Below are 25,017 nucleotides of genomic sequence, written 5' to 3' on the forward strand. Positions count from 1 at the left end.
ACTTACGCCCGCAGTACGCGTGGAAACAAACGCTGGGCTTGGTCAAGTGATAGACGTAGTACCCTCCCGGACACGCCTTGACATCTATCGTGGTATTCCAGAGGCAGCAGTTGCCATTGAAGCTGGCGCAGGCCTGGCGCGAGACGATGCCATCCGCCTCGCGTGGGTGGCTGCCGTTCAGCCAGATGGGAGCATGGGTCCCGCAGTGGTTCTCGGGGATGCAGAAGGTAGGCATGGCGTCGCCAGCCATGCCAGTGAAGCGATACCACTCCCCGTCGATTTGACTGTCGCACGTGGGCTGGCCGTGGGAGCCATTTATCTGATGATCTGTGTTCCTCCAGGGCTCGTTCAGGCTGATGTAGGCAGAGCAGGGGTCCAGGGCTGAGACATGCAGCAAGACACAAGAGAGAACATCTAGCAGATACAGATTGAGTTGTTGACTTATAATTGCAAGGAGCGCAAAAAAAATTTCTTTTTCTATTCCTGACTTAACAGAATCATTGTGATAGATAGAGATCCCTGGGGTGAGGCAGCAATACCAGCTAACTAACTGCCTCATGGAAAATTCTGACAGCTTGGCTTAAATGTCTTGGAAGGAGTGACTAACTGAGCTCTGACACCATTATGCAACAGTCTGACTTGTTGTTTAGCTGCTGTAGAGTATAAGAGGAAAAAAAATACATACAAGCAAACCTGAGGTCTGAGGAGTGATTTTTACCACAAGAAGTATGCCCTGGGAGCACTGGGTCAAGCCCAGGACATCCACCCTTTGGTCAAGTGCTAACTGAGCCTCTGCAAGCCCCTCCTGAAGTGACTGGTGATGTCCTGGAGAAGAGGACGAAGGTTCAAACAGGTTACACAGCCTCTCTAAAAATCCACCTACAGCTCATTTCAGCCCTCACAGTCAAGTTGCCATAACCACAGCCAGAGATCACCCTGCAAAGCGTCAGTTAAAACGTGAACTGCAAGACATGGGACAGGAACGCTACATTTAAGGCGTATAGAAAGAAAATATGCAATTTCAGTTATTAGACTCCAATATAACTGCAAGTAATCTGCAAGCATAATTTATCAGCTCCTACTCATTTCAGGGCACAATTTTAAACAGCGGAATATAAGAACTGCCTATCCAGGTCACACTGGAGCTGATCGATAGCCCAGCAGACTGTCTCTAACCAAGAGAGGTGAGGTAGGAGAAAGTGACCCTGCTCCATTTACGGGACTTTTGTTCCTCATTGCGTCTTGTATAGCTGCGTACACTTGTGCCACGGTGAGTTTAAAGAGCTATAACTCAAATCCATCTAGTTTGGAAAATGCTGCAGTGGATCAAGAGGGAGAAGCAGTAGCCCTCTGTAAGACCACCCTGGTCTTCTGCAGGGACTCCATCACCTACTTCTCCCTCTGCCCAGTGCTGCCTACCTTCATGATTTATCTATTGTGTTTTTGCGGGATGATGTTGCCTCCCTGCATTTGACACAGCTTCCCCATATCTCTTTATTTATTATCTTAAAAACTAGAGAGCACAAGGGTCTGAATCAGGACCTTCAAAATGTTCGGCTCTACACAGTCACGTTCTTTGCAAGCCCACAAACCCTCTTGATCTCCATAGGAGGTGAGATGCTTGTGAGTGAAGTGTTTGTTTGTGAGGGCAAGATACAAACACGTGGACCTCTTGGTGGGTACTCGTCTGTTCACACCAGGCTCAAGGAGCGTGTTCCTTTTCAAGCCCTTTCTGAACTTTCTGCAAATAATTACTACAGAAGAATAGCACAGGGAGAAAAAAAATGAAGAATTAAAGCGTTCATTACATTTTCAGTCTTCTCCTAATTAACCCTGATTTGGCAGCTTCCTCACTACAAGCCCAGAGGTTTCATTTCCACATGCATTTAATACCTGATTAAGCACCACTTACCTGTGACTAACTATTCCCTATTAAGCGAAATGAATGCTAATATTGTCTTGAGTAAGGAGAATTGATTATCATTTGCTAGAAGTAGGCTAATAAAACCAATCATTCTGATTAAACGCTGGCAGCCTGGAATACACTGTACTTTCTGCATCACATTTCAAGTTCTAAAACTGTTCTCTCTTATTTTGCTTGAACAATAGCTGATGCAATTTGGGGTGGGGAGGACACATGATGTTGTTTCTACCAGAATGCTCTGGATGCAGACAAACCTTCTTGGTTCAGTATTTTGATGCGCTTCACTGACTTGAAAATGTGAAGTATATGTGCTTCTGACCAGGGACTTCAAGTCACCCTTAGTGAGCTGCACCCTCTGTAAACATCTGCCTCACTGACGTGCTGTCCTGTACCTCCCCACAAACACGGCATTTCTCTAGACTAAAATCCTTGTGCCGTCCTCAGCCACAGACACGTTTTGTTTGGCCTCAAATGCAGTATAAAAGACAGGAGCAGCTGCTGTAGCCACAAGAGCGCTGCAGAGCTGTAAGCTGGCGCAGGGAGAGCAGCTCTGGGTTACAAAGGTGCTCTCCAGTGCCATAATTCATCAGATATTCAGAGGAGCAGATCTGCTCTCACCACAAGCAGCCCTCAGGTCTCCCGAGGAGCAGAAGGAGGACTGCAGCAGGAGTCTCTGTTGGGATTTGGCAGGCATTTCTTCATGAGCTCTCTCTCTTACCTGCCTCTCCTTGCCTCCTGCCCTTACCCACAGACAGCAGCAGTGCTGTTCAATCCTATTCTCTAAAAGCTCACTTGACTTCTCAAGACCAGAAAAGATGAGTCCTGCCTTTTCTATGCACACAGCTGAAAATAGCTTCCTCTGGGCTTCCCTCAGTGTAATGCTCTTGGCTTCCACAACATGATTTGGTATGGCCTTAGGGTGAGTCACTGACTAAGATTAAAAGCTTTTTGTGTTAAAAGCCAAACGAGGCAAAGCAAGGAATGCCCTGTCAGCTTCCCAGCTGGGCAGCACCAAAAATACACACACTCTCATTAGCTTTTACACAGTATAATTAACTTTATGAAATACCCTTTGTAGATAGACTCTGCAAACACTCATGCTGAGAAATCACATTGTCTCCTAAACAGACAGGAGATAATTTAAAGACAAAATTTACTGAGATGAAGATGCAGTGGCTCAGAGGGAGCTGGAAGCAGGTGCTTCAGGGAAATGAGGTAGCACCCCGTACCCTCTTTCACTTCTCTGAGAGCTTCAGGATGGCCTAAAGAGCAGGTAGACAAGCAGGAAAAGCAGCCGTTGCTCTTTAGAGCACTGCAGACCTGCATGGCCCCCCTCGGACTGCCAACGCTGCCCCAGGCCAACCTCCCCACAGACACAAAGCGCTCTGGTGCCACAGCTTACTGACAACTGATTTGAGTTTTTATGAAGAAACTCCACAGTAATAAAGAACCAGCCAATCAACCTCTATTCTCTTCTCCCCAGAGGCTGAAGGCGCTGGGGTTTTGCTCAAGACATACAACTATCTCCAGTCCCCTCCATTTTTCATGGCTCCATTTTTTTCCTCCCCAACGCTTTTTGCGTGGCCTGAGCAATTCAGCCTGACAAGCATCAGCCATCAAGTAAAGCTTTACAATTTGTAATCTTGATGATATCATTAGCTCTCTAGCTGACATGCTAACGTATATACTGGATGACAAATCAGGCTCTAGCAGGCATTCATAAGCCCACCATTCTCCAGAAATTAATCCTACATACACTGTGTACTGGAGGTCTGCTCTGGCACAAATAAGCAATGAAACAAGCAGCACTGTGTTATGACTCTAAATTCAGTTCAGATTTGCCAGAGAAGGGGTGAAAAAGTAGCTTAACAGATATTTGTAGAGTCTCTCCTGCTAGAGGAGAAGAAAATTCCCCAGTGCTTAGCAGTGAAGATTCTCCCAGGAGGGAAGGCACCACGCTCTGTGACAAAGACCTTTCCACCTGGAAGAAATTTCACACCACACTCGAAGAAAAAGGATCTCTCTCACATCTCCCAGTCTGTCACCTAAGAACACCAATGCTCAGCACAAACCTTAAAGATGGTGAACAGAATAAGCTAGAAGGCAATGCCTCTTCACTCACCCATTAAAGACACTGGCTGCAGCTGGACAACAAAGCAGAGGCAGAAAAACAAGTACTGGAACATCCCACTCAACCGAGGCACAGTTACCACTTGAGTAAGAGAGCCTTGGAAGCCCTTGCACACGCTGTGCCTCTTGCAGCCTTCCTCTCAGTGCAGCTTCTGACCCCAGGCTTTCTGAAAAGCAACTGGGATAGCTCTTGTAGAAGTTTATCAGAGGAAGAAGCTGAAGGGATGTGGGGTACAACACCAGCCTTGACCTCTCCAGAACAGCTCTGCCCCTTACTGACAACAAAGGTGCAGTTACTGATCGATCTTGTTTTTTGGACACAACTCACTATTGTTTTCTTGCCTGACTGCCCCACGGTGACACCTCCACTATCTTATCTGGAGGGGAATTCTAACCAGGGGACACCCGGACATCCCGAAGGGATGGAAGAGAGGAGCAGATGGGTGCTCATTGTTATCTCTGCTCCTTCCCCAAGTCATACGACTTCATGGCTCCCCCTCAGTCAGAAAACGCCAGCTAGGGAGCTTTAACTGCAGGAAATAGTGGCCAGAGGAGAACTGAGCCTTCTGAGCAGAGATTGCAAATGAGTGCTGGGACTAGGCCTACAATGGGAACATCAGTCAAAGTGAAGGGCTGGTGCCCCACAAGGAAGTAATCTGTTCCTATGTTAGACAAAGACCCTTTCCACTTCTGGTCACATAACCCAACCATCACAGAGATTATCAAACGAAGACAAAGGCATCTTTCTGCAGTAGTCTTATGTCCTCTGTCTTCTTTTTTAAAAAAAAAAAAGACAGCAAGAAACCCAACAGTACTGAATAACCTTCCACGCAAAACTGAGTAACTGAGAACCTCTGCCTTGCTTGTTCAAATAAAATCAGGCCATGTGGCAGGTCAGAACCAGGAGCTCTGCCTACAGATGAGATGACCACGTTAGCTCCCAGCTTTCTGAAATCTGTTCTCTACGAAGGCAAACCAAACACCATGGTTGTCAATGAGATACACCAAGGACAATGTGAATGAGCACAAAGGGATCTTTCCTTTCTTCCCACTAAGCTGTAGCTCCTACTGTGAACACTAGATTAAAATCTGTTTTAACGTGTATGTATACGTAAACATCTGTACATAGGCAAGTCCCTCCCTGCTTCTGAACAGGGGTCGTACAGCTTACCCCAAATATCATCTGCAAGCAGAAAGGTCTCCCTCAGCAGAGCGCAGCTAACCCTACAGCAATGGCACAAAGGATTTCCCCATTTCCCTTACACCCCCCACTTTTGCAGCAGGCTGGTATAAGGAAGAATGTCAAGGTTAATATGCTTCCTTCAAATCTCAGTGGGGGGGAAGAAAAGGCTTTGTTCTTTCCACTTTAAGTTTGCATGAGGCAAGGAATTGAGTATTTGGCTGCTCTGTGGAGATGGAGCACCTACGCTGTGCATTATAGAAATTTCTCAATGGTTGGTCTCTCTGTGCCTGGGTGTTTCCCTTGGTGGCGAAGCACAGCATGCTCCACCCCAGCGGTAGAACCTTTTTCAGTAGTGAATGATTACAGCGAACAACAAAAGCAGCTGTCATTGCTCCCACCACCAAAAAAAAATCTTTGCGGTTATATTGTGCTGACAGCTTGCGGTACCAGAAAAGTTTTTTCAACAACAGGAAAGAAGAACACATTCACTCCGTCAAGCTAGTAAGGCAGATAACCCTCAAAAGGTGAATGATGTGAATTCCCAGAAGAGAAACTAAAATTGAACACAGAATGATACAGCAAGGCAGGGGAAGTTATATTTGCCATTTTCATTCAGAGCTTGATTCATACCTGAGTTCCTGGATAAATAAAACTGACAGGTTTGAATTTAATTTTCTATTTATGTTAGAGGTGTGTATAGTTCTCTTGGAACCATTTTATTAGCAGCCGCTTTTATTTTGGAAGTGGTATATTAGGACTGACATGAGCACTGCTTTGACAATTATATGTGACTGACAACTAGTAGTTAACATAAGGAAATAAGTTGCATCACAGCAGCTTTGAGCCTCGAAGGTCTCACAAACAGTCCCTTTCAAGTTACCCAAAGGGACTAAAGACAGAGATGCCCCAGCATTTTCATTGCTGACTCTGACCCAAATCACTGTAACTATCTAGTTCAAGAAAAAAGTATAAAGCTGGAGAAGATTCAGCATGCTGCCTCTGAACATCCACAGAAAGAAAGACTGAGTCTTCTGGAATAAGAATGAGCAGAGGCAAGTCTTCTATCAGCATTTTTTGTTATTCTGCCACTTGCTCCAGGTGACATACACAACCCTGGTTTCCCCCCACAGAACAGCAGCTGGTAGTGGAGTAGGCCACTGTCAACCTCTGCCTCTGCGAGCTGGAGCAATTAATCCTGAGGGGGAAAAAAAACTCTGCTGCAAACAGATGATCCCTTTCTTAAAGGATACAAACAAGGAAGGTGGTGTTAAATTAAAGGGCTGGGATTTTATTTTGGTACCCAAGAGATGGGACCTTCCAAACCTGCTCAGGAGCTCAAAGTCTTGAAAAAGGCAGCTAGCTAGGCTGGAAAGCCTCATGCTGTATGAAACGGAATGATGAATAAAGACGCTCAGTGTTGGCTGAGGCTAGGCTTTTTGTCAAACATTGATGTTTGGTGAAAGTGAGGTGTGTCAAGAGCACTTGGTGCAGGAGCAGCTCCTGGAGCCTGCCAGAGGAGGCAGACGGAAGAGCTAATCAACGCTTCCTGCCACCGAGAGCGAGGAGAGCCCACCACACGTGACAGGACCCATCTGCAATTAACTGGAGGATGTATGCTCACAATAAGCCTTGACAGGCTGCTGAGATGGATTGCAGAGTGTCAAGGACTTTGAGATAGCCCTCGTTTCTGTAAACAGTTTGTCCCAGGACACAGTGCCAATGGGAAGAGGTGCTGAGATCAGAGAGCAAACGCGAGGTTTGGTCAACTACGAGCAAACTCAACACAAGTAAAACACCAAGAGCACAGAAAAATCAGCCAAGCACACAACTCTCAGTGAAGAATAGTAATTTCCTTTCCCTTACTGAGCCCCCCCAGTACTGAAACTTGGTGTTTAAGAATGTTTTCCAGAGGTCCTACAGGACCCAGTGTTTCTTCCATGATCCTCAATTTCCAGATGGACACAGACAGCAAACACCCAATTGTAAAACTCAGCGGAGGCAGAAATAGGAATTGAACCATCTTTTACAAGCTCACAGAGTCACAGTGACACACCATAACACCAGCTTCCATGATGCTCCATGACTTAGACACAATGCAGGTTTGGTTTCCGTGCCTGTCTTACTTCTCACCCTTTATGTCAATGTAGAAATAAAACTGATTTTAAAGGGAATAATTGGAATAGGTAGAAAAATACTTCAGATGCAAAAAATTGTTTTCCTTATATGAAAACAAAATAGTTACAGAACGTGGCAGAGGAAAGCAGGTTGTATTTACAACTCCACACAAAAGCACACAGTAGGTCAAATAAACTGCTCCACTGACTTAGAAAGACAAGGCAGCTTGGCTGGCTTTCCTTGACTGATGCAGTGCAAAGATTTGACAGCCAACAGCAGGTTCAGAGCACCATGCAAACCAACAGGGAAGCGTAAGAAATTGCAGCAAGGCGTTCATTATGACTGCCTGCCAGATAAAGAATTACAGGGACACAGAAAAAGGTTTTTTTTCTGTGGTCTTCAAGGAAAAGAAGCCATTAACACCTTCTTTAGAGCCTCTCGGGCACAGCAGAGGGGAACCAAGTTTCTCCAAACAATTTTAAACTTGATATGTATTTATTCAAAAGTTCCCTTGCAGAAAAGGAGAGAAGAGAGGTCAAGCAAAAAAAGACAAAAACAAAAACAAAAACCACCAAAAGTGGTAGAAAGAGGCATCTGAACACTGCAGCACATGCTGCTGTTCAGCCTTCATAGGAGCTTAAGAACACTGTGCTACATTACGATTCAGGCAGCACTGCCTGCTCTTAAAACGCTGCCAGTGGGACAGGACCCTATTACCTGCCTGTCTTTCAGGCATGAAGTAGTTCTTGCAAAACACTGTTGATGTTGGTACACAACAGTGCAAAGAACAAAAACATACATCATGCCTTTGAACATCAACAAAAGCAGAGACATGGAGATTAGAGGTTGAGGCCTGTGATGCCACCCACCCCCAGCAGAGACCAGGTGTCAGAGGAATGAGACAGGAGGCTTCCAGGGCTACAAACTGACAGGACCCCCAGGACAGCCCCTACTTCAGGGTACAATTATAGAATCTTACTTTACCCCTCCTTTCCCCACATCATCTGTAGAACAACAAAGTATGCGCAGGAACAATTTTGCCATAGCATTTCTTTGCTTTCAAAATAGGGATTTTGGTGCTAGATGTCACAGTCTTCAGTTCTTCTGGATGACAAAATGGAAGAGTTCTTATACAATTGTTCCAAGCAGTCTGCCTGCACACAGCAGCAGACTAAGGGCTGCTTGGAAGAAGAGGGTTTGTCAGCATTGCTGAACTAAATTTCAACAGTGATTAAAGGCAGGTCACAACTAACAGCTTCCAGCCCTCATTTCTGTCTTTAAAAACACACGAGAGACTTGGCTGTTGGAAAACTGGCCAATCATGACTTTTTACAGTTGGACATATTAAAAAATCTTCTGGCACTGAACATTCATCCTAACATTCCATGAAGTTAGGACAAAGTACACAGTCTGCTGGTTCCTAAAGTTAACAAATGGAAGATATGCCGTCAGGACTAATCAGACCAGAACAAACGAAGGGCTTAGAAAGGAAAGAATAAAAGGTCAAAACTTGAGAGTTTTCCTCTCAAACAGCACTTGAACTCAATACAGAAACGTGCTAACAACACTTGGGATGTTTTAGGTTGCTAGGTGTTACACGCTCATACATGTTCTTATCCTGCAACCTGCCACAAGTCTCCAGATGTTGTCAGACTCCACAGGGAACTACTATGCTGGTCAAACCAAGGCAGCCCTTGGTTAGACCAAACATCTCTACTTCTACCTCACCACCTCGACTGCTCCTGAGATCCCTGTGTTACGCGGCTAGGTATAGCAGCAAGATCTCCATCCAAGCTTCTTCAGGAAAGCTATTATCTGTACCACCACGGCCTCAGTGATGGAAGGTCAGGAAGAAACCACCTAAACAGAAAGAAATGGAGGAAACTCAGGAGACGGCTGCCACACATGGAATATAGCTGGGGAAAATGATGTTATTCAAGAGCACCAATTCAAAAATTGAATAGTTATTTATTGTTCCAGAAGTACATTGCTCTTTTATACATATTTCATAAATGATACAGGATTTTACACATGTTCAGGTTTTATTTTTGTTGTGTTTCTTTTTTTAAAGAAGGACTTTTCTCCATGCTCCCTCCCTCATCCCAAACACACACCAAGGATTCAGCTACAGGATTGTGTTCATTTTTTTCCCCCTTTAAAACTCATCACACAAACAGGGTAAAACATAAAAAATAATCACACAATGTAATTAAATTGAAAGACAAAGGAAAAGGGGAAGGGAGAAAAAACTAGAAACATGCACCCATTCGGTCCAACATGCCATTGAGTGAGAAGAGGCAGCAATCCCAGCTGTGTTTCCACATCTGCAAGGCACCTGGCATCTAGTTAATACTAATTTGTTTTTCTTTTTGTTTTTAAACATGGTTCTTAAAAAAAAAACACAGAAGCCTCTTTCCATGACTCAGTGAGGAGTAGTAGTGAAACATCAAAAAAGCAGCCAGCTTTTCTGTGTATAAAGCTTAGTGCTCCATCCTGTCCCTGCAGTATTTATCAGCAGGATGCTAAAAAGAGACTGACCCGCTTTGAATGAAGAGGTGTTTTATCTGCTTAGAAATCAGCCAGCCTTGGCTAGAAGAGAGGGCAATGGGTTGACTTTCCTTCCTCTATTTCTTTTAGCTAAGAACTAAAGATGTCATTAGCCACTCCTAAGAAATTGTGACCTGTGGGTGCAAAGTTCGTTTAAAGCTACTTAAGTAGGGGAAAGTGCTAGAAAACTGAAGTAGTTCTGTGTCTTGCACTGTAAGAGCTCTGGGCTTTTGAAAAGCCTCTGGGCAAGGAAAATGCTCTGACCATATATGAAACCTTTCATCCCGTTACACAAACAATCAAATATCAAGTTTAATTATTCCACATTCCAAAACTGTTCAGTTAAACAAGAGTCATGATTCTGAGACAGTTTCATAATCCTTTAAACCTTCATAATTTCATAGTCCAGGTGGCTATCAGATTTGGTGTAGGAAGAGGGGAATCGCCCTCTCAAGACTGAATATAAAAACTCTCATGCAATGCTGCCATGGATTTCTAGAAGGAGCTCAAGGGCATCGGGACGCAAAGTTTATATAATTATGGAATAATCCAAAATATCAATTATCAAATGTCCAGAAGAGAATTTGTTCCTTCTCTCACGTGGCTACAATCAGTCTGTGCTACAAATACGCAAAGGAGGAAGTCAGTGGAGCACACGGGGTGGGGCTGGGGAGGGGAAGCTCACGGTTTTCCAGTAGAAAGCAGTCTTGTAGTAACTTTATAAAAGAGACCAGGTCTGATCAGAAGTGTGCGCGTTAATGGCGGTGGAGTGCAAGTTCTGATCACCGGCCATAGCTCCAGGTGGCTTGGATTCTTTGTTCTTTTTATCCCTTTTTTTTGTTGTTGTTGAGAGAGAAAGAGAGATCTGAATCAGGTAAAGGAAAATTTAAAAAGCTAAGCAGGCTGCTGGTGTCTTATCAAGAGGCAGACCCTGCAGAGCTGGAAGAAGACGCCCCTACCCCAGCATTACATTCTTTTCGTGAACCCCCCACAATCCTGTATTTGTACACAATTGCCATTCACACAGTTTTAAACATGACTATTTGCCAAGCCCTTTTCAGAACTAACATTCCACAATGCCCCCATCTTCAGATTTAAGAGATTTCCCCCTACAGTCCTTTGTCTTGATTAAAGGTAAAAACCCTCCACCCCCATGCCACCTCCCAGCTTACACCTGCAATGCTTTAATTAAAAAGGCAAGAGCTATGAACAGGTTTTTCGCCGGGGTTCAGAGCTTCGTTGCTGATCAGTCCTTTTCATCAATTTGCTGGATGGGCAGGTGAACCTGCAGCGGGTCTCGAAGCCTCTTAAGGTCCAACTCTGCCTAAAAGTAAAAGATGCATTATAAAGAACAGGCTCCCGATACACCTTCCCCAACCCCATGCCCCTTTCCAGAAGGGAAAATTTTTCTTTATTTCCTCATTCTTCCTGTCCAAAATTGAGGCATTCAAGGAACAAAAACAGTCACAGGATTGGATTCGAGCAAACCATTCCCAACTCTCACTTGCTCTGTGCTTCTCTGAACTTGCTGACACGCAGCCACTTAAAGAATATGGTAGGAAGAGAACATGTTCCCATAAACTCAATGGAACTTTTTTAGAGGAGCTAGATTAACAGGAATGGTCAATACTAGAAGAAAAGCACTACAGAAATAGCCACCCAAGGCAATCTGTATTCAAGAGCGTAAAAAAAAAAATCAGAAGTCTTTCACACAGTCTTGGCTCTGAGCTCTCTCTACTCCTCACACAGCTCCTTCTCCAAGGTAGGGGGGATAACATCTTGCCCTGTATATCCTACACTGTCATTTCCAGAGCCTGGGAATAAACAGAGAATGATACAGTGAAAAAGAGAATGCAGTAGCCCTGCTTTTTCTGCTCATGCCTGCTTTTATCAGAAAGGCTCTCAAAAACGAGGACAAATCTCTTCTCGACTCCTCTGTTGATCAGATCCCACACTAGGGACAGTCTGCCACAAGGGTCTTCCCCTGTAATACAATAAATCTGCCCCCATCAGCACTAACAATGCAGCTTTTTTGAACATGATTTTCCAGGTCTGCTACCCAGCGCACTGAAGTGCTATGTCAGGGAGGCATGAACTGAATGGATGCGAGTCTCCATTTCTCACTAAATCCATCTGGTGTGTAGGAGCTGAGAAGAAAGGAATTCTTGAATTAGGCTCCTCTGAGGCATGAAGTGCCTGAAGCAACTCAAGATTTGCTAGCAGGTTCTAAAAGGCCCTTACAGATAGGTACAGGCGACTGTTTCATGTTGATTTATACATCCAGCAGTTCTATTCCTGGGCACATCAAAGCCAATTCAGTGATTGCATTGGGGCTGTGACAAAAAAAATGGGCTGAAAACCTTAGAGATATCCATTCTTGTTGGAGGTGCATCTATTAATAGCAGATGAAGAACTAGCAAGCAGTAATTTGCCTTATTTCTGGAAAAAGCTCTCGTTACCTGAGCAATTGCATCCTTGAGTTGATTGTATTTCTCTAGGTCAAATCTTGTCTTTTTGGCTCCTTTATGGAAAAATAATAAGTACTGTCTGTCTCTGGCATCTGGATAAACATACTCCTAAAGAAAAAATAGGAGAGAAGGTCAGAATAAAGCATGACAGCGCAGTATACTATTAGCACAATACGCAGCAGATGTTTTGGAAGTTCAGCCATAGCTAACAGTGGTGTGTTTTCAATGCTGTGTTGGTCACAAATCCAAAACACAGCCCAGGAGCTGCTATGAAGAAAATTAACTACATCCCAGCCAGACCCAGTGGTCAGCCGTTCGCTTCTCTACTAGTACATTACACCCCAATGCTAAGTTACCATCACCACACTCCTGAACGCGTGCGCCTTTTTCTGCATAGAGAGAACAAAAACTGACACTTCAGGATTGCAACACCAACAGTTTGTGAGGAGTAAGGGAGAAAAAAACTTTAAGTACCAGAATAAGCCTTTGTCAAATGGCCCTTACTCTCCTTTCCTTAATTTTATAAACAATTAAAACAACATTAGTTGCTCATGAGTTCATCTCATAACCAACCTACCCAGGCAAGAACAAGAGTGCAGTACCACAACTCTTGCCAGGAATACGCTGTTGCAAAAAGCCAGACTTTTAGAAGACAGATAACTCAGAGCAGTTAACTCCAAGTCCCACATAGCCTCTACAAAGCACTGGAAAATCACCCAGTCTCCATCTGGTACGCACAGAATAACTGGGCTGTCAGGTGAAGAAAAACTGCATTCAGAGTCAAGCCACTTTGAAACAACGAGATTTCTAGTGACAGAAATGCATGCTAGTTGATACAGATGATTTGATTAAAACATCATGTCTGAGTCCAAACATGGCAGAAGTTACAACAGCACTTAGCAGAAAACAGTGTGACAGGGACGTATCTCCTCAGCCCCTGAAACGACACAGCTAACAGAGCCCTGGGACCCTGTGCTGGAACACCCATGGCATCTATTCTGATGGTCTTGTGACAGCAGAGACCGAGCCCTTCCTCCTTCATTATTCAGGTGGGATTGTCTAGTTAGAATAGGAGTGGTAATACAAACCACGTCACAGAAATCCCCACTGAGAGTCTGTCACAACTACAAGGACCCAGAGCAACACAGCTCTTGCTTTGTGTGAAGTTTCTAACAATAGAGCTAGTCTACTTTTAAAAATACTGAAAAGCCAAATAAAGAGCCAACAGATCCATAACTGCACCAAGGAAAAAGCATTCAAACAGATCTGCTTCATCTGGATAGGCGGCCAGAACACCTGAACAAAAGCATTTCCAACACGATTCCTGAGCCTTTCCTATCTCTTAGGAAGGCCAACACCTCACATCAGAGTTGTGTTTGTGCGCTTCCCTGGAACGCAGAAGGTACATCACACATTTGGTGTATTTAGGCTGGTAAGTCATAACGTTTAGAGACCCCCTGGAACAAATCAGTGTGCGTGTGCATGCAGAAACCATTTTGTGCCACTACGTGAACTCGTATAGCTGAGGCAGTCAGTCACAGAGCATACAAATGTTTATGGTTAGACATCAGGAAATCAATAATGACCACCACCAGAAACACCCCCCATCAGCAGCCAAGAGAGCACAAATTAATTGAGGTGGCATCTAAGTGCCAGCCGGCTAAAGAGGCAGCAAAGCAACTTCTAGTAGGCGTGATTTTGCTATTTTTCTATGGAGTAGAGCTCATATCAAGTCTTCTAGTGGAGTGTCAATGTCAGCACAAGAAGTCCTACCTGGCGAGTCATTACGAAATAAGCGTACATTGCCATGGCACTACCATAGGTGATGAAATAGGTGACTGGTTCCATAATGTCCCAAGAATACTCCCACCAGGTGAGGCGGGCCAGAATCCCAAACTGAGTGGCCATGTAGGCCAGCCCTCCCCACAACACCAAGGTCGTCCTCTTCTCTGCTTTCCTGCTGAGCTCCAGCCTAACCTGGAAAAAACAGAAGCACATGCCTTGTATTCTCAGAAAAACACATCAATAGGTAACATAAAAATAACACCTTGTACCTATATTTAATGTTAAGTCGGGACATGATCGAGTCTAGGTTATGCAGACAACTCTGGACTTTTCCATCAGTATCTTGCCATCATCCATATTTCGCTCTGAGCATGCTTTGGATACTTTGCAAAGCTGCTTATTCCTCTATGTTCAGAAACATTCTGTTGCATTAGCCCCAGTCTCTATTAGCAGGTTCATTTCCATTTCTCATAAAGCAAGGAAACAACATTTCTACAGACATCAGAAACAGATGTACTTTGGTATACACAGAGGCAACTTCTTCAGTGACCTCAAACATATTTGAAGCATGCCGGGGCTTAATTAAAACATCGACATGATTTAAGACTGCATTTAGAGGATAAGTAAAATACAAACGAGAAGCTTCTCACTTTTTCTAGCGGTGCTAGTTGCTCCTTCAGTTCCTCTAGTCTCCCTATGAGCTCCTTCTCTTTGTTCAGCTGGTGCTCCTCAATGCACAAGGCGGTATACAACTGCTGAACCAATGTCTTGACATCATTCAGCGTAGTTGCATTTTCATGGCTTAAGAGCTCTAGGAAAGAAAAAGACTGATTTATATGCGTTTATCCACAGGACTTCTTGCACACAATTCAGAAACTGCTATTACTCCGCACAGGAAACATTTGAAACAGTCCTTCTAATACAAAAGCCTCTGGAAGAGTTCCAGCACTCTAAGATAATGCAACGTCTTTGAAAGAAAACCAGGCTTTATTATCGGATATTCCTAAAGTTTGATAAGAACAGGAAGAAGATGCATGCTAATAGCTTGCCAGATATCAACAGCTACTTTTGATCTGTAGTTAAATGCAAGACTCAGTAAAGACAAGTGAACAACTAGTATGATCGATCACATCAGCTGCCAGGCCATCAGCAACTCTAGTCCTTGACTATGGCAGCCACTGATCTTAGGTCAGTGGCTCCAAGAACATGCAATTTTATAATTATTTTGAGTACTGATGCCAGGAATTGTTTCCCAATACTCAGGGGGCAACTCTCTTACTGAGCTGCTACAGGGCGATGAAATCCTCCCCTCCACATTTAGACAGGTAGTGACACAGCCACTGCCTGAAACAGCCCACAGCCCTGCACTGCAGCACAAAAAGGATCCCTACAGGAAAGCAGCCTACAAAGGAGCCGTGACCACTGACATTGTGTTACACAGCCCACATGGGAAAAAAGTAAGTATAAAGCAAAATAACTCAACATTAGGCAAATAAAAAAAGTAGCATCCTTGGGCTTGTACCTTAGGTTATGAAGAACAAATTTATGAACACAGAGAACACAACCAACAGAAAATCTACAGCAACCTGCCTTCTGGGAAGGTAGACTTGGCCTATAAGTCTTGAAAGAGCAGCAAACAAAAGAGCGATTGATGACAAGCAGATGACAAGCTAGGGACAGCTTAAGCTTTAACACTAGCAGCCCAAGAGAAAGAAGTGACTCAGTGGTCTGTGCCAAGGTACGCAGTAAGCAAACTGCACTCATCCCAGCTAAGCATCTTCTACTCCACTGTGAAGAAGCAGCCCACGTGACCCTACCGAAGTGACTATCAAGAGATAGTGCTTAAGTGTCTGGGCACACACATTTCAAAATACACAGCGTGATTTTGTAAAGAAGGAAACGCAATAGCTAAAAGTTGAACAGAACTCATCTCAGTGCCTCCTTACAGGCACATCCATTTCAGTACAAGCTAACTATGGAAATCTCCTTGACAAATGAATCAGAGGCAGCAATTCCACATAACCTAGGCGATCCCAGAGCTCACCTGCCAGCAAAACACTGGTATAGCATACGAGCAAGCTAACCAAAACCACACCAACTCCTTGGCACAGACTTGGCTCTCTCCAACACTTTGAGAGCAGGCTGTATGAATTGCCTTGCCCCAGGACAGCAGTTTCTCCAGTGCAGAAACAGACACCACATTTGCATTCTCACTAAGTTGAGTTGAAAGTTAGAGTGGAGACCAGCTAGGCCTGATACCAATGCCTGCTCTCAGGTGCTAACAGCCAGAAGAGGTGCCTTCGTAAAATCCTCAAGGACTCCACTTCTCTGGCTTAAAAAGTCTTAAGCATGTGAAAACACTGCGCTTAGGACACAGAGCAGCAGAGTGAGAGAGCAACTGTTCTTGTGTGCTGTTCACATCTCAGATATCCCATCTTAATGGAGAGTTTTCTCTTAAGGGGCTTTTACGGAGAGAGGAGCAAACATCTCTATTAGAGGTCAGCCTAAGCCACAGACAGCAGAGAAGCAGCATCTCACCCAATGCTGCACTCCCAGATTTGAGTGGGAGGATGCTAAGGACGAGTGGCTGCACACAGATCTCTCAGTCATCAGAAGTTGCTTTTTTACTTGCTATCTTCACGTTGTGAACAAGAACACTAGAATTGTTTTTCATTTCCAGCATTCTAAGTACCACACTTTGCAGAAACAAAAGTCTTCACTGTCGAGTGGGATAACAGTTCTTCCAAATAAGTTTAATTCCCATTTTATATTCAAATACTTCATAATGACTTAAAAAGGTTAAATTACTTCTTGTACTTATTCATTTATTTCTCTTGTGAGGGATGCTGGCCCTGAAGAGAATGAATATTTGCTTTTCATCACTACTCTACGATCACTTGGAAATACCTAAGTAGGACTACAAGGATTGGATTAGAAACTGCGAGCTTTCCTTCAGAAAAAAACTTTGCATTCTTGAACAAGGTAGAAAAACATGCTGCAATTTAACTGGCAAGTGACTACTGAAATGCCTTTCTGACATCCACAAGAACCAGGCTGGTTTACCTCTCTTTGGTGGTCTAACATGGTACGTGACATCATTAATGATCAGTTTGAAGTCATCCAGTAGAAGCAAATCTATGCCTGTGGAGGAGGCAACACGTGTGCCATCTGTAAGGCAAACACAACTCATTAGTAGAAACAAAGGACCTAAATATGTCACAGCTAAGCAAGCTGTAATGCCATCCCATATCCAGCTGGGGGACTTGCACATTTTCCTGCAGACAATACTCTTTGTCAAGCCAGACCTACAGAGTGGGAGATCTTGCATGGCAAACACTAGCTAAGCTATGATGCATCTGCTTTTCTGTATTTGTGATATTTTGGGTCATCTTGTAAAAGGCAGCTCCTTTCAACCCCACAGCATGAACATATTACCAAGTTCTGCAATACAATCCTCTTACATGACCTTCACCTTTCCCCACTGGCATTAGAGATGATCAGACTTTCAAGGAAGTGGCTGCTTCGAAAGGACTCTCTTGTAAGACTTACTAATGTTTCAGAGCTTTGTTGACTAACAAATACATAATTGAGCAAAACACAATGAAATAGGCCATTAAGTGAAATATGATGGAGTTCATAGCTAGGATATTTCCTTTGTACCACCTTTCACACCCACTTTCTAATTGATTATAAACTGCTTGGTAACCCTCATCTTCAGGCTACATAGTAGGAAACTCACTTAAAGTATACATATCAGACCTAATGGAGGTAAACTGAAAACATGTCCGTGGCAGATTTAAGGCCTTCAGGCAAAACCACCGGCAACAGCTGTGTACATATTCATCAGTAGCTTGAACACAGGCTTATGCTTTTTTCCACTTCTTTGTAACATCCTGTGCATTCTGAATACGAACTTCATGTTACCAACCACCACCATTACAGCCTCAGGCAGCAGTCCCCCAGTATGCTGGTGTAAGTTTGCAGTGCTCCAGCACAGGTTACTACTACACTCTGTGTTTTGAAGTCATTCCATACAAGCAGACAGGCAACAAAGATAACGTCCTTACTGTTAGGGAATCTTTGAGGCTGAAAGCTAAGCATTAAGAATGTTTTCCTCCTCTATCACTCTACAATCCAATTTCCTTGGCAAACCTGACCAAAGACAAATACTCCTACTCTAGAAGTGACATTTCTACTTTCTGGGGAACGTCTGAGAACTCACACCTTATCAAGCTTTTACTTAAAAAGGGAAAGGATGGATAAAAATGTCTGTCAAGCGAGTAAATCAATTAGTTTGTAAACAACAGTACCTGCTGAGTAGATTGCAACCCGATCGATTCCTCGGTCCTCTGCTTGCAGCTGTTGTAAAAACACACCGACAGAGTCTGAGATAGGTTTAAGCGTGAACTGGCAACGTTCACGCCGAGATGGAAGATTCACAGAGATCACAGGTAACCCGTTTTGGTAAACTACCGTCACTTCTAAAAAAAAAAAAAAAGAAAGATGAAAACAAAAATTACCCTTAAAAATGAACAGGTCTTCTCATAATAATTGTATCTGTCCTACAGAGACAAAGCAAATACGGTTAGGAGATCAACATGAAACAAACTTGAAATTTTTGGTTCATCTTCTATCACGAGATGTGTCCTTCATTGACAAAAACCTGAGAGACATCAGAAGTTTTATCTCCCATTAATTTGGCAGTGTCTATTAAGCTCTCAGTGCCACGTGGAAAAGTAAAAACAGAAGATAGTTCCTCTAAGCACAATGACTAGATTTTGAGAACCAGAAAATTTTGGACGAGGGAAGACCGGAACTACACAATTTAGCAGGATTTACGGCCCAGAAGACAAAGGCAGATTGTGTATATTAGGAAACATCAAGTAAGGACCTACTTGAAGCCATTTTATTTTTGTTTAGGTCTGGTTTCCTGCTCTTTGTCCTGAGGCAACAAATATTTAAGAGAGCAGTCAGGAGTATTAGGTGGTAGAAACAGCACTCTGAGTTTAAGCTTCAAGGTCATTTCATCTAAAATTCATGGGATCGATACACTTCCTACTTCAGAAGACGGACATTACTTTTTAGGTGTAGATAAAACAACATTTTCCATTTCTTTAGTGCTGTCAGGAGCTTTTTCAAAAGCATTCTTAAGGATTTCATTGCACCTTTCTAAAATTGTGGTGACCTGTATGAACTGTAAGCTAGTTATTATTTTACTGCCAGCAAGACAGCCCACTCGGCGTACTTCAGGATAGCCATACATAGAAAAGAAAAGTTCCAAGTTCAAACTCCCTAAACCCTCCACTGAGTCACAAGCAGTCCAAACCTCCCCAAATGCAGTAGTTGCTAAGATATAGCAGCACACCTAAAAATGATTCACTTGGGATTGTTGCGTGTTTTTCTTATGTAAAGACGTACTGTTTTTTGTTGCAGAGAGCTTTTGCCATGTCTCAAGGATTATGCAGTCGCACCCACCCACACTGCACCTGGCTTAGTGCTTGCACCTGTTGTAGCTACGGCCAGCTACACAAGCCACACCATCCAAACTCATCCAGCTCCTGTGCTGACATTCCAAGCTGATTCAAGCAGCTAACAAAGTTACAAAGTAGAGGCAAATAAACACGTTTTATCTACCAAAAGCAGCTATTCCCAGCATCCTGCTCTTCAGAAAGTTGTGCAGCCACAGCCTTTGTACCTCCCTGTTCAGGTCAATTGCTGCCAGATGATGAACTCTTACATAGCAGCATCATTCGTACACCAGGACACGTCCTGGGGCAACGTGCCTTTCTGGAAAGGGAGGCTCCTGGATGTTGAGAAAGGCTGCACAAGTGCCGCACACTTTTACAAGGAAGAGCAGCTCTCTCAGGCTTTGAGCTTATTGTCACATGCCTTCATAAACTGAATAAAGCATATAAAGCCTTCTTCCCTCTTCCAGGGGACAGCTATCCAGTGCTGACAGAGATGTCCTCATGTCATCCTGAAAGAGTAGGTAGAGGTGACCAGATATGGACATCTAAAATAGATGATGAATCTCAGTAGGCCCCAGCACTTGGAAACTGCTAAGTGTCTATTCTCAAGATTCAGTCACACCTGACAGAATTTCAGTAGCTTTATTGTTTCAATGCTTAAAACTCAGTCAGATATTTACTGGAAAAAATAAAGCAAGCTGCCAGTTTATTTGGACAGTTAGAAAAAATTTCAAGCTCCACATCAGCAGCTGTTGTGACTCGAGCTATCAGGTTTTGCAGTCATGCACTCCAGCACTTGAGCAAGGGGCTGGTAAGAAATGTAAGAGCATTAACTACACTTGTGATTTTTCCACATAAGATAGCAGGCTCAAAAGGAATGATCAACATGTTTAGAAGCTTAAAACAGCCAACAAAGTACTGAATTCATTGATTCTGTGAGCAGCACGTACAACGTTAACGTATGTACTGCTTATATAACCACAAGACTGCTGCAGAGAGCTCAACTGACATGAAAAACATTATTAAAACACTACTTGACCATATAGTGAGCAAGTTCATTGTAGAAGGGAACAGATAAAGAGTGCTGAGTGCTTGCACCAATTCCTTTCTGTTTCTCCTGAGAGAAGAACCCAGCTCCAGGACTGCCTGCTGCGAGGGAAGTACACGCAGCTCCAGCCTGGTCATGTTTTACCCTGCACAGACCAGCTGGAGACTGCAGCAACAAATGCAGTGGGTCACTGTGTGTCACCAGCACCAGAAGTGTGCACAGATCCAGCTGAGGTGAAGCATCAGAGACCCAACTGTTTCTTCAGAGGACAGACTCCCTAAGTCTGGAATCACAGCTGTTTTACATTTTCCTTGCAAAAAGCTTGTAGAAGTCATTCCCACCAGTGAATTATGCTAGAGAAAGTCTATAATTCCAGTTTGATCCTCGCATTGCCTCCCACACAAGTTATGTCTGGTCAGATTTTTACTGCATTGAAGGGGGAAGAGCTCCGAGGCAAATCAAAAACCCTACAAAACAAGGGGCTTGTCAATAACACAGACCTAGCAAACTGCAACAGACAGCCGCAGTAAAAGTTATTAACAAGCAATAAAGCTGTCTGCCTTCTCTTCTGCTCTGACAGCCCTGTGGATGGCCTGCAAGAGGAAAACTCCAACTATTTGGACAAAGTATCTTGGCATTTCACTAATTATAGAGGTAAGATTTTAGCTAGTCATCTCTGATCAAGTTTTAAGCCAGTATTTAGGTGCATGGGGCAAATAAAATAGGTAATTGCATACCAGCACTTGCAGACACCTACTAGTTGGTCAGGAATGCTGCTAAATAAGACCATGTAGGATTTTAAAAGCTTTACATGCTGTATTAAGCATGAACTCTCTTTGAGGCATTAATTCCATCCATACGCCACAAAGTTTTAAACCAGCTGTATGTGCAGAGGTCTTCAGTACTTTTTTTTTTTTTTTTTACAAAAAAAAAAGATGTCAAGAACAACTTGAGCAACACATTAAGAAAAAAGCTACAATAAAAAAGGGGTGGTCAGAGAGATCAGCATTGAATATCTACTGCTAGTAAATGCAAAGTTACTGGAAAAAATAACAAGAGAAATACTTAGGCATAACATAAGAAGGGGTAAATCAAATCAGGCAAGTAGCTACACACTTAAATTATCTTCTCAACCGTATGTTTGTTCTCTACACTTCTATTTAAACCTTCCAGTTCTTATTTTGAGGTCTCCATAGCAGTGCTGTTCCCTTTGTGTTTGCACACAGTCACTCTCCTGGCAGGGAGAGCAGTTGTGGCTGAGCCCTTCACTTTGTTAGCTTTCAGGCTTTATTAACAAGCCTTAATGAGAAGAGGATCCTCCAACTGCTGGTGTCAGTCAGCATAAGCATGTCAGCCTCTGTGCTCAGCATACAGATGTTAAGCAGGCAGGCATCTCAAAGCTGTTTGTTTCCCTCTTTGCTTACGGAGATTTTTAAAGTTCCACCTACCTCAGCAGCACATTCTTTTGCTTTATGTTATGACAACCTTATCACAAAAAGCTTAATGCTTGAGCTGTCCCAGAATTTAAATAAAGGAACAAAACTGCCTTGGTTTCACAACTCATTTACAGCAGCAAACACAATGCTTTCGACTGTTTGAGTGGCTGGTATGAATTGTGTTTTCATCACATTAAAAAGTTAACAAGACATGCAGTACCCTGAAAGGTAGGCATCACACAGAGCTCACAGCTACATCAGGAGGAAACCCAGCAAAAATTTTGGACAGTTGCATGCAATGACATCCCTTCTTCAGAAAGCCTGTCCGGTTTTGTAAGAACAGTTATTAGAAAAGTTGACTGTTTCCTTGATTCTTCTTGACTGACTTTGTTGTCACTTCCTCACTTCGAAAGTGAATTACCTTCCAGCCAGCAAAGCCTCAACCAGAAAAGGGGTCAAGGAACATGACTCAAGCTGAAAACAAGCCAAAAGTTTCTCTGTGTCACTCACCATCAGAGGGCACTACCGTACTGCAATAGACCACTCTTACACTCTGCCAAGGAGAAAGCCTCTGATGCACCTAGAAAATACAAGCACAGCAAAAGGACAAACGTTCAGTCACGCTATCCGGCAGAATCGCACCCCACTGCCACCTCCTGTCCCCTCTCCCGCCATCCCCTGCCCTGATGCCCGGGCATTTCCTCCGACAAACCGGAGACCAGGCGAGAACAGCCCCTTCCTGCCATCTGCCGCCCAGCAGGGCTCTGCCCCTCGGCCAAGCTCACCCTACACATCTCTCAGCATATTTAGTTTCGAGTGAGAATGTGCAAGGGAACAGCTGGGGTTTTGTTCCCCCTAACGTTAAAAAAAAAGCCACAGTAAGCTAGTTTTTAGAAATTCAATTCAGACTACCATGCAGACATGGAAAGGAGAAATCCCACAAACATCAGTTCTCAAAGGTTAAGATCCAGCGTACCATTGGGAAGGTTTAGGGAGTTCTGGATTACGAGGTTCATTCTCTTAGGTTGTTTTCTCTGCTGAATTATATTATTTTTCCTCCCTTACAGAGATGGAAGCCAAACTAAGATACAAGTAGTAAACATGCCTGTTCATAGATAGAACAAATTGTCCAAGACAGAAACAAATACTGCGATACCAAGCTATAAAAAGAATAAGCCTAATAAGAGAGGGAAGCGCGTGAATGGTTCATATGTTCTTCAACCTTGGCAAGGGACTAATTTGTTCATGAAAGCCTACAATCAGCCTGATTGTAGCCTGTCTTCTAGGATAAGTTATTTTATATTAGTTATACACTAACAGACCACTCTCCCCCCCCCAGTAAAATTACAATTCTGGCAAAGAGAAGCTCCATTTTTACCAGAACAGTAAGGCACAACACCAGCTCCCCTCTGCCTCAGGGGTATATATTCAAGTGACTGCCACCCAGATTTTTCAACAGCTATGGTCCAACACAGGCATTCCTGGGGATTTTTGTTTGCTGTTTTTAAAATACAGCTGCCAAGCCTGCATTTCTATAAAGGTATCCCACAGGTAGGGCTTGCTTTAAGTAAATTTCTAATGGAAGCTTGGAAACAAAGCCCAGGCTGTTGATTATTTCTCTGCCAAACTGTCCAGATTTCCATATTTTGCAAGGTTGCTTTCAATAACCTACTTAAAGAAGCTTTCTCTGCTACTTTTCTTCTGGAGCCTGCTATGCAAATCGAGGACAGCTTCAGCTGCATTAGTCTCGAAAGCGGGACCTATGCCCAGATGGTCAGGGCATTGACAGCTCTGGGAATTCACTCGAGCTCATGTTGTATTGACACTCCATTTTTCCCAGTCTTGACAATGAAAATCATTGAAGTCATTTTCAATTTTGCTTGTTGCTGCAACTGCATTTTCAGCTTCTGACAGTGGAGTCAGGGAACTAACAGCAAAGAGGAACTCTGCGTTCAACAGCTGTAACAGAAGTCAGCAGCACAGTCTGGAAAGGGTAAAGTTAAAAAAAACAAAACAACACTATATTGGGAACCAAAGGGCAAATTTGCCTTTTGACATTTGAATATAGCAAGTCTTCTGGACCGATAAGCACCCCTGTGCTACTGCTGAGCAACCAGGAATCCACCCCATCTGAAGAAAAAATTTTTTTAATGAAAAAAAGAAAAGCAAACCACACAAGTACAGCCACACATTTTGGACAAATCAAGCCCCCCAGCCTTGGCATCACTACTACATCATGGAAAAGTCAGAAGCTGCATGCCACATACAAGCCAGTTTTGAGCTTCTGTTCAGAGTTTTACTGGATGAGGGAAAACCTCCATAAGAACACAAAAAAAAATCCCCAAACACCTGACCAGTTCCTATTTCAAACCACCAACTTCAATTGTAATCCTTCTGAAAACACTATACTATCTGGTGTGATACTAAGTGTGCAGAATTTATACAGTGAGACAGAACCATCTGTGAGAGCACTTTCACAACGCACTGGTTTTGTATTTATTTCACTCGATCCCATGGCAGAGCTGTGCTTCTCACAGCTTTACTCTTCCCTTTTATATGGCATTAATCATCTGTTTTTGAAATACTGCACACCAGGAGCCTGCCTTCCTACCAGATTTGCACAGCAGCCCAAAAGTTTTAGTAGCTGTTTTCAGAAAAATCCTACAACCCACTAAACCCAGGTTTATCTCACCACAAAACAGCTATATAACTGAAAGATTTTATCAGCTAGCATCTGTAATGACTTTACCTTAAGGCCATGAACATTTAACAGGTACAAGCTAGCTCCAAAAAGCTCCTTGCCTTTACACAACACAGGCAAAACAGGTTGAAAAACAGAGCATGTTAGATGACTAATAAAAAGCTGAGGTGTCCTCAGATGCAGCCTCTTTGACAATTTTTTCACCCCCCCGA

General features: G+C 43.4%; 2 protein-coding genes across 9 annotated transcripts in view; both read right to left on the minus strand.

The window, feature by feature from the left end:
* The window catches only part of OIT3 (oncoprotein induced transcript 3), a 30,433-nt gene extending 21,221 nt beyond the window's left edge, over positions 1–9,212 (minus strand). For 2 of the 5 annotated variants that reach the window (XM_067000271.1, XM_067000270.1), the window contains exon 1: positions 7–9,176. In XM_067000271.1, coding sequence (XP_066856372.1) covers positions 7–559 — 553 coding nt within the window. In that variant the 5' untranslated portion in view covers positions 560–9,176. Of the gene's footprint in view, positions 1–6 lie in introns of all 5 variants that reach the window. The other 3 variants (XM_067000272.1, XM_048069630.2, XM_013172404.3) reach the window with 3 other exon arrangements.
* Positions 9,213–9,300: 88 nt separating this feature from the next.
* MCU (mitochondrial calcium uniporter) overlaps positions 9,301–25,017 on the minus strand; it is a 79,285-nt gene continuing 63,568 nt past the window's right edge. For 3 of the 4 annotated variants that reach the window (XM_048069636.2, XM_048069637.2, XM_048069638.2), the window contains exons 2-8: positions 22,615–22,684; positions 18,463–18,633; positions 17,216–17,320; positions 14,803–14,963; positions 14,141–14,344; positions 12,359–12,475; positions 9,301–11,223 (exon numbers count right to left, since the gene is read on the minus strand). In XM_048069636.2, coding sequence (XP_047925593.2) covers positions 11,146–11,223; positions 12,359–12,475; positions 14,141–14,344; positions 14,803–14,963; positions 17,216–17,320; positions 18,463–18,633; positions 22,615–22,684 — 906 coding nt within the window. In that variant the 3' untranslated portion in view covers positions 9,301–11,145. Of the gene's footprint in view, positions 11,224–12,358; positions 12,476–14,140; positions 14,345–14,802; positions 14,964–17,215; positions 17,321–18,462; positions 18,634–22,614; positions 22,685–23,080; positions 23,099–25,017 lie in introns of those variants that run through there. The other variant, XM_048069639.2, reaches the window with a different exon arrangement.

Source organism: Anser cygnoides, chromosome 7 (genome assembly GCF_040182565.1).
Source record: "Anser cygnoides isolate HZ-2024a breed goose chromosome 7, Taihu_goose_T2T_genome, whole genome shotgun sequence".
Lineage (NCBI taxonomy): Eukaryota > Metazoa > Chordata > Aves > Anseriformes > Anatidae > Anser > Anser cygnoides.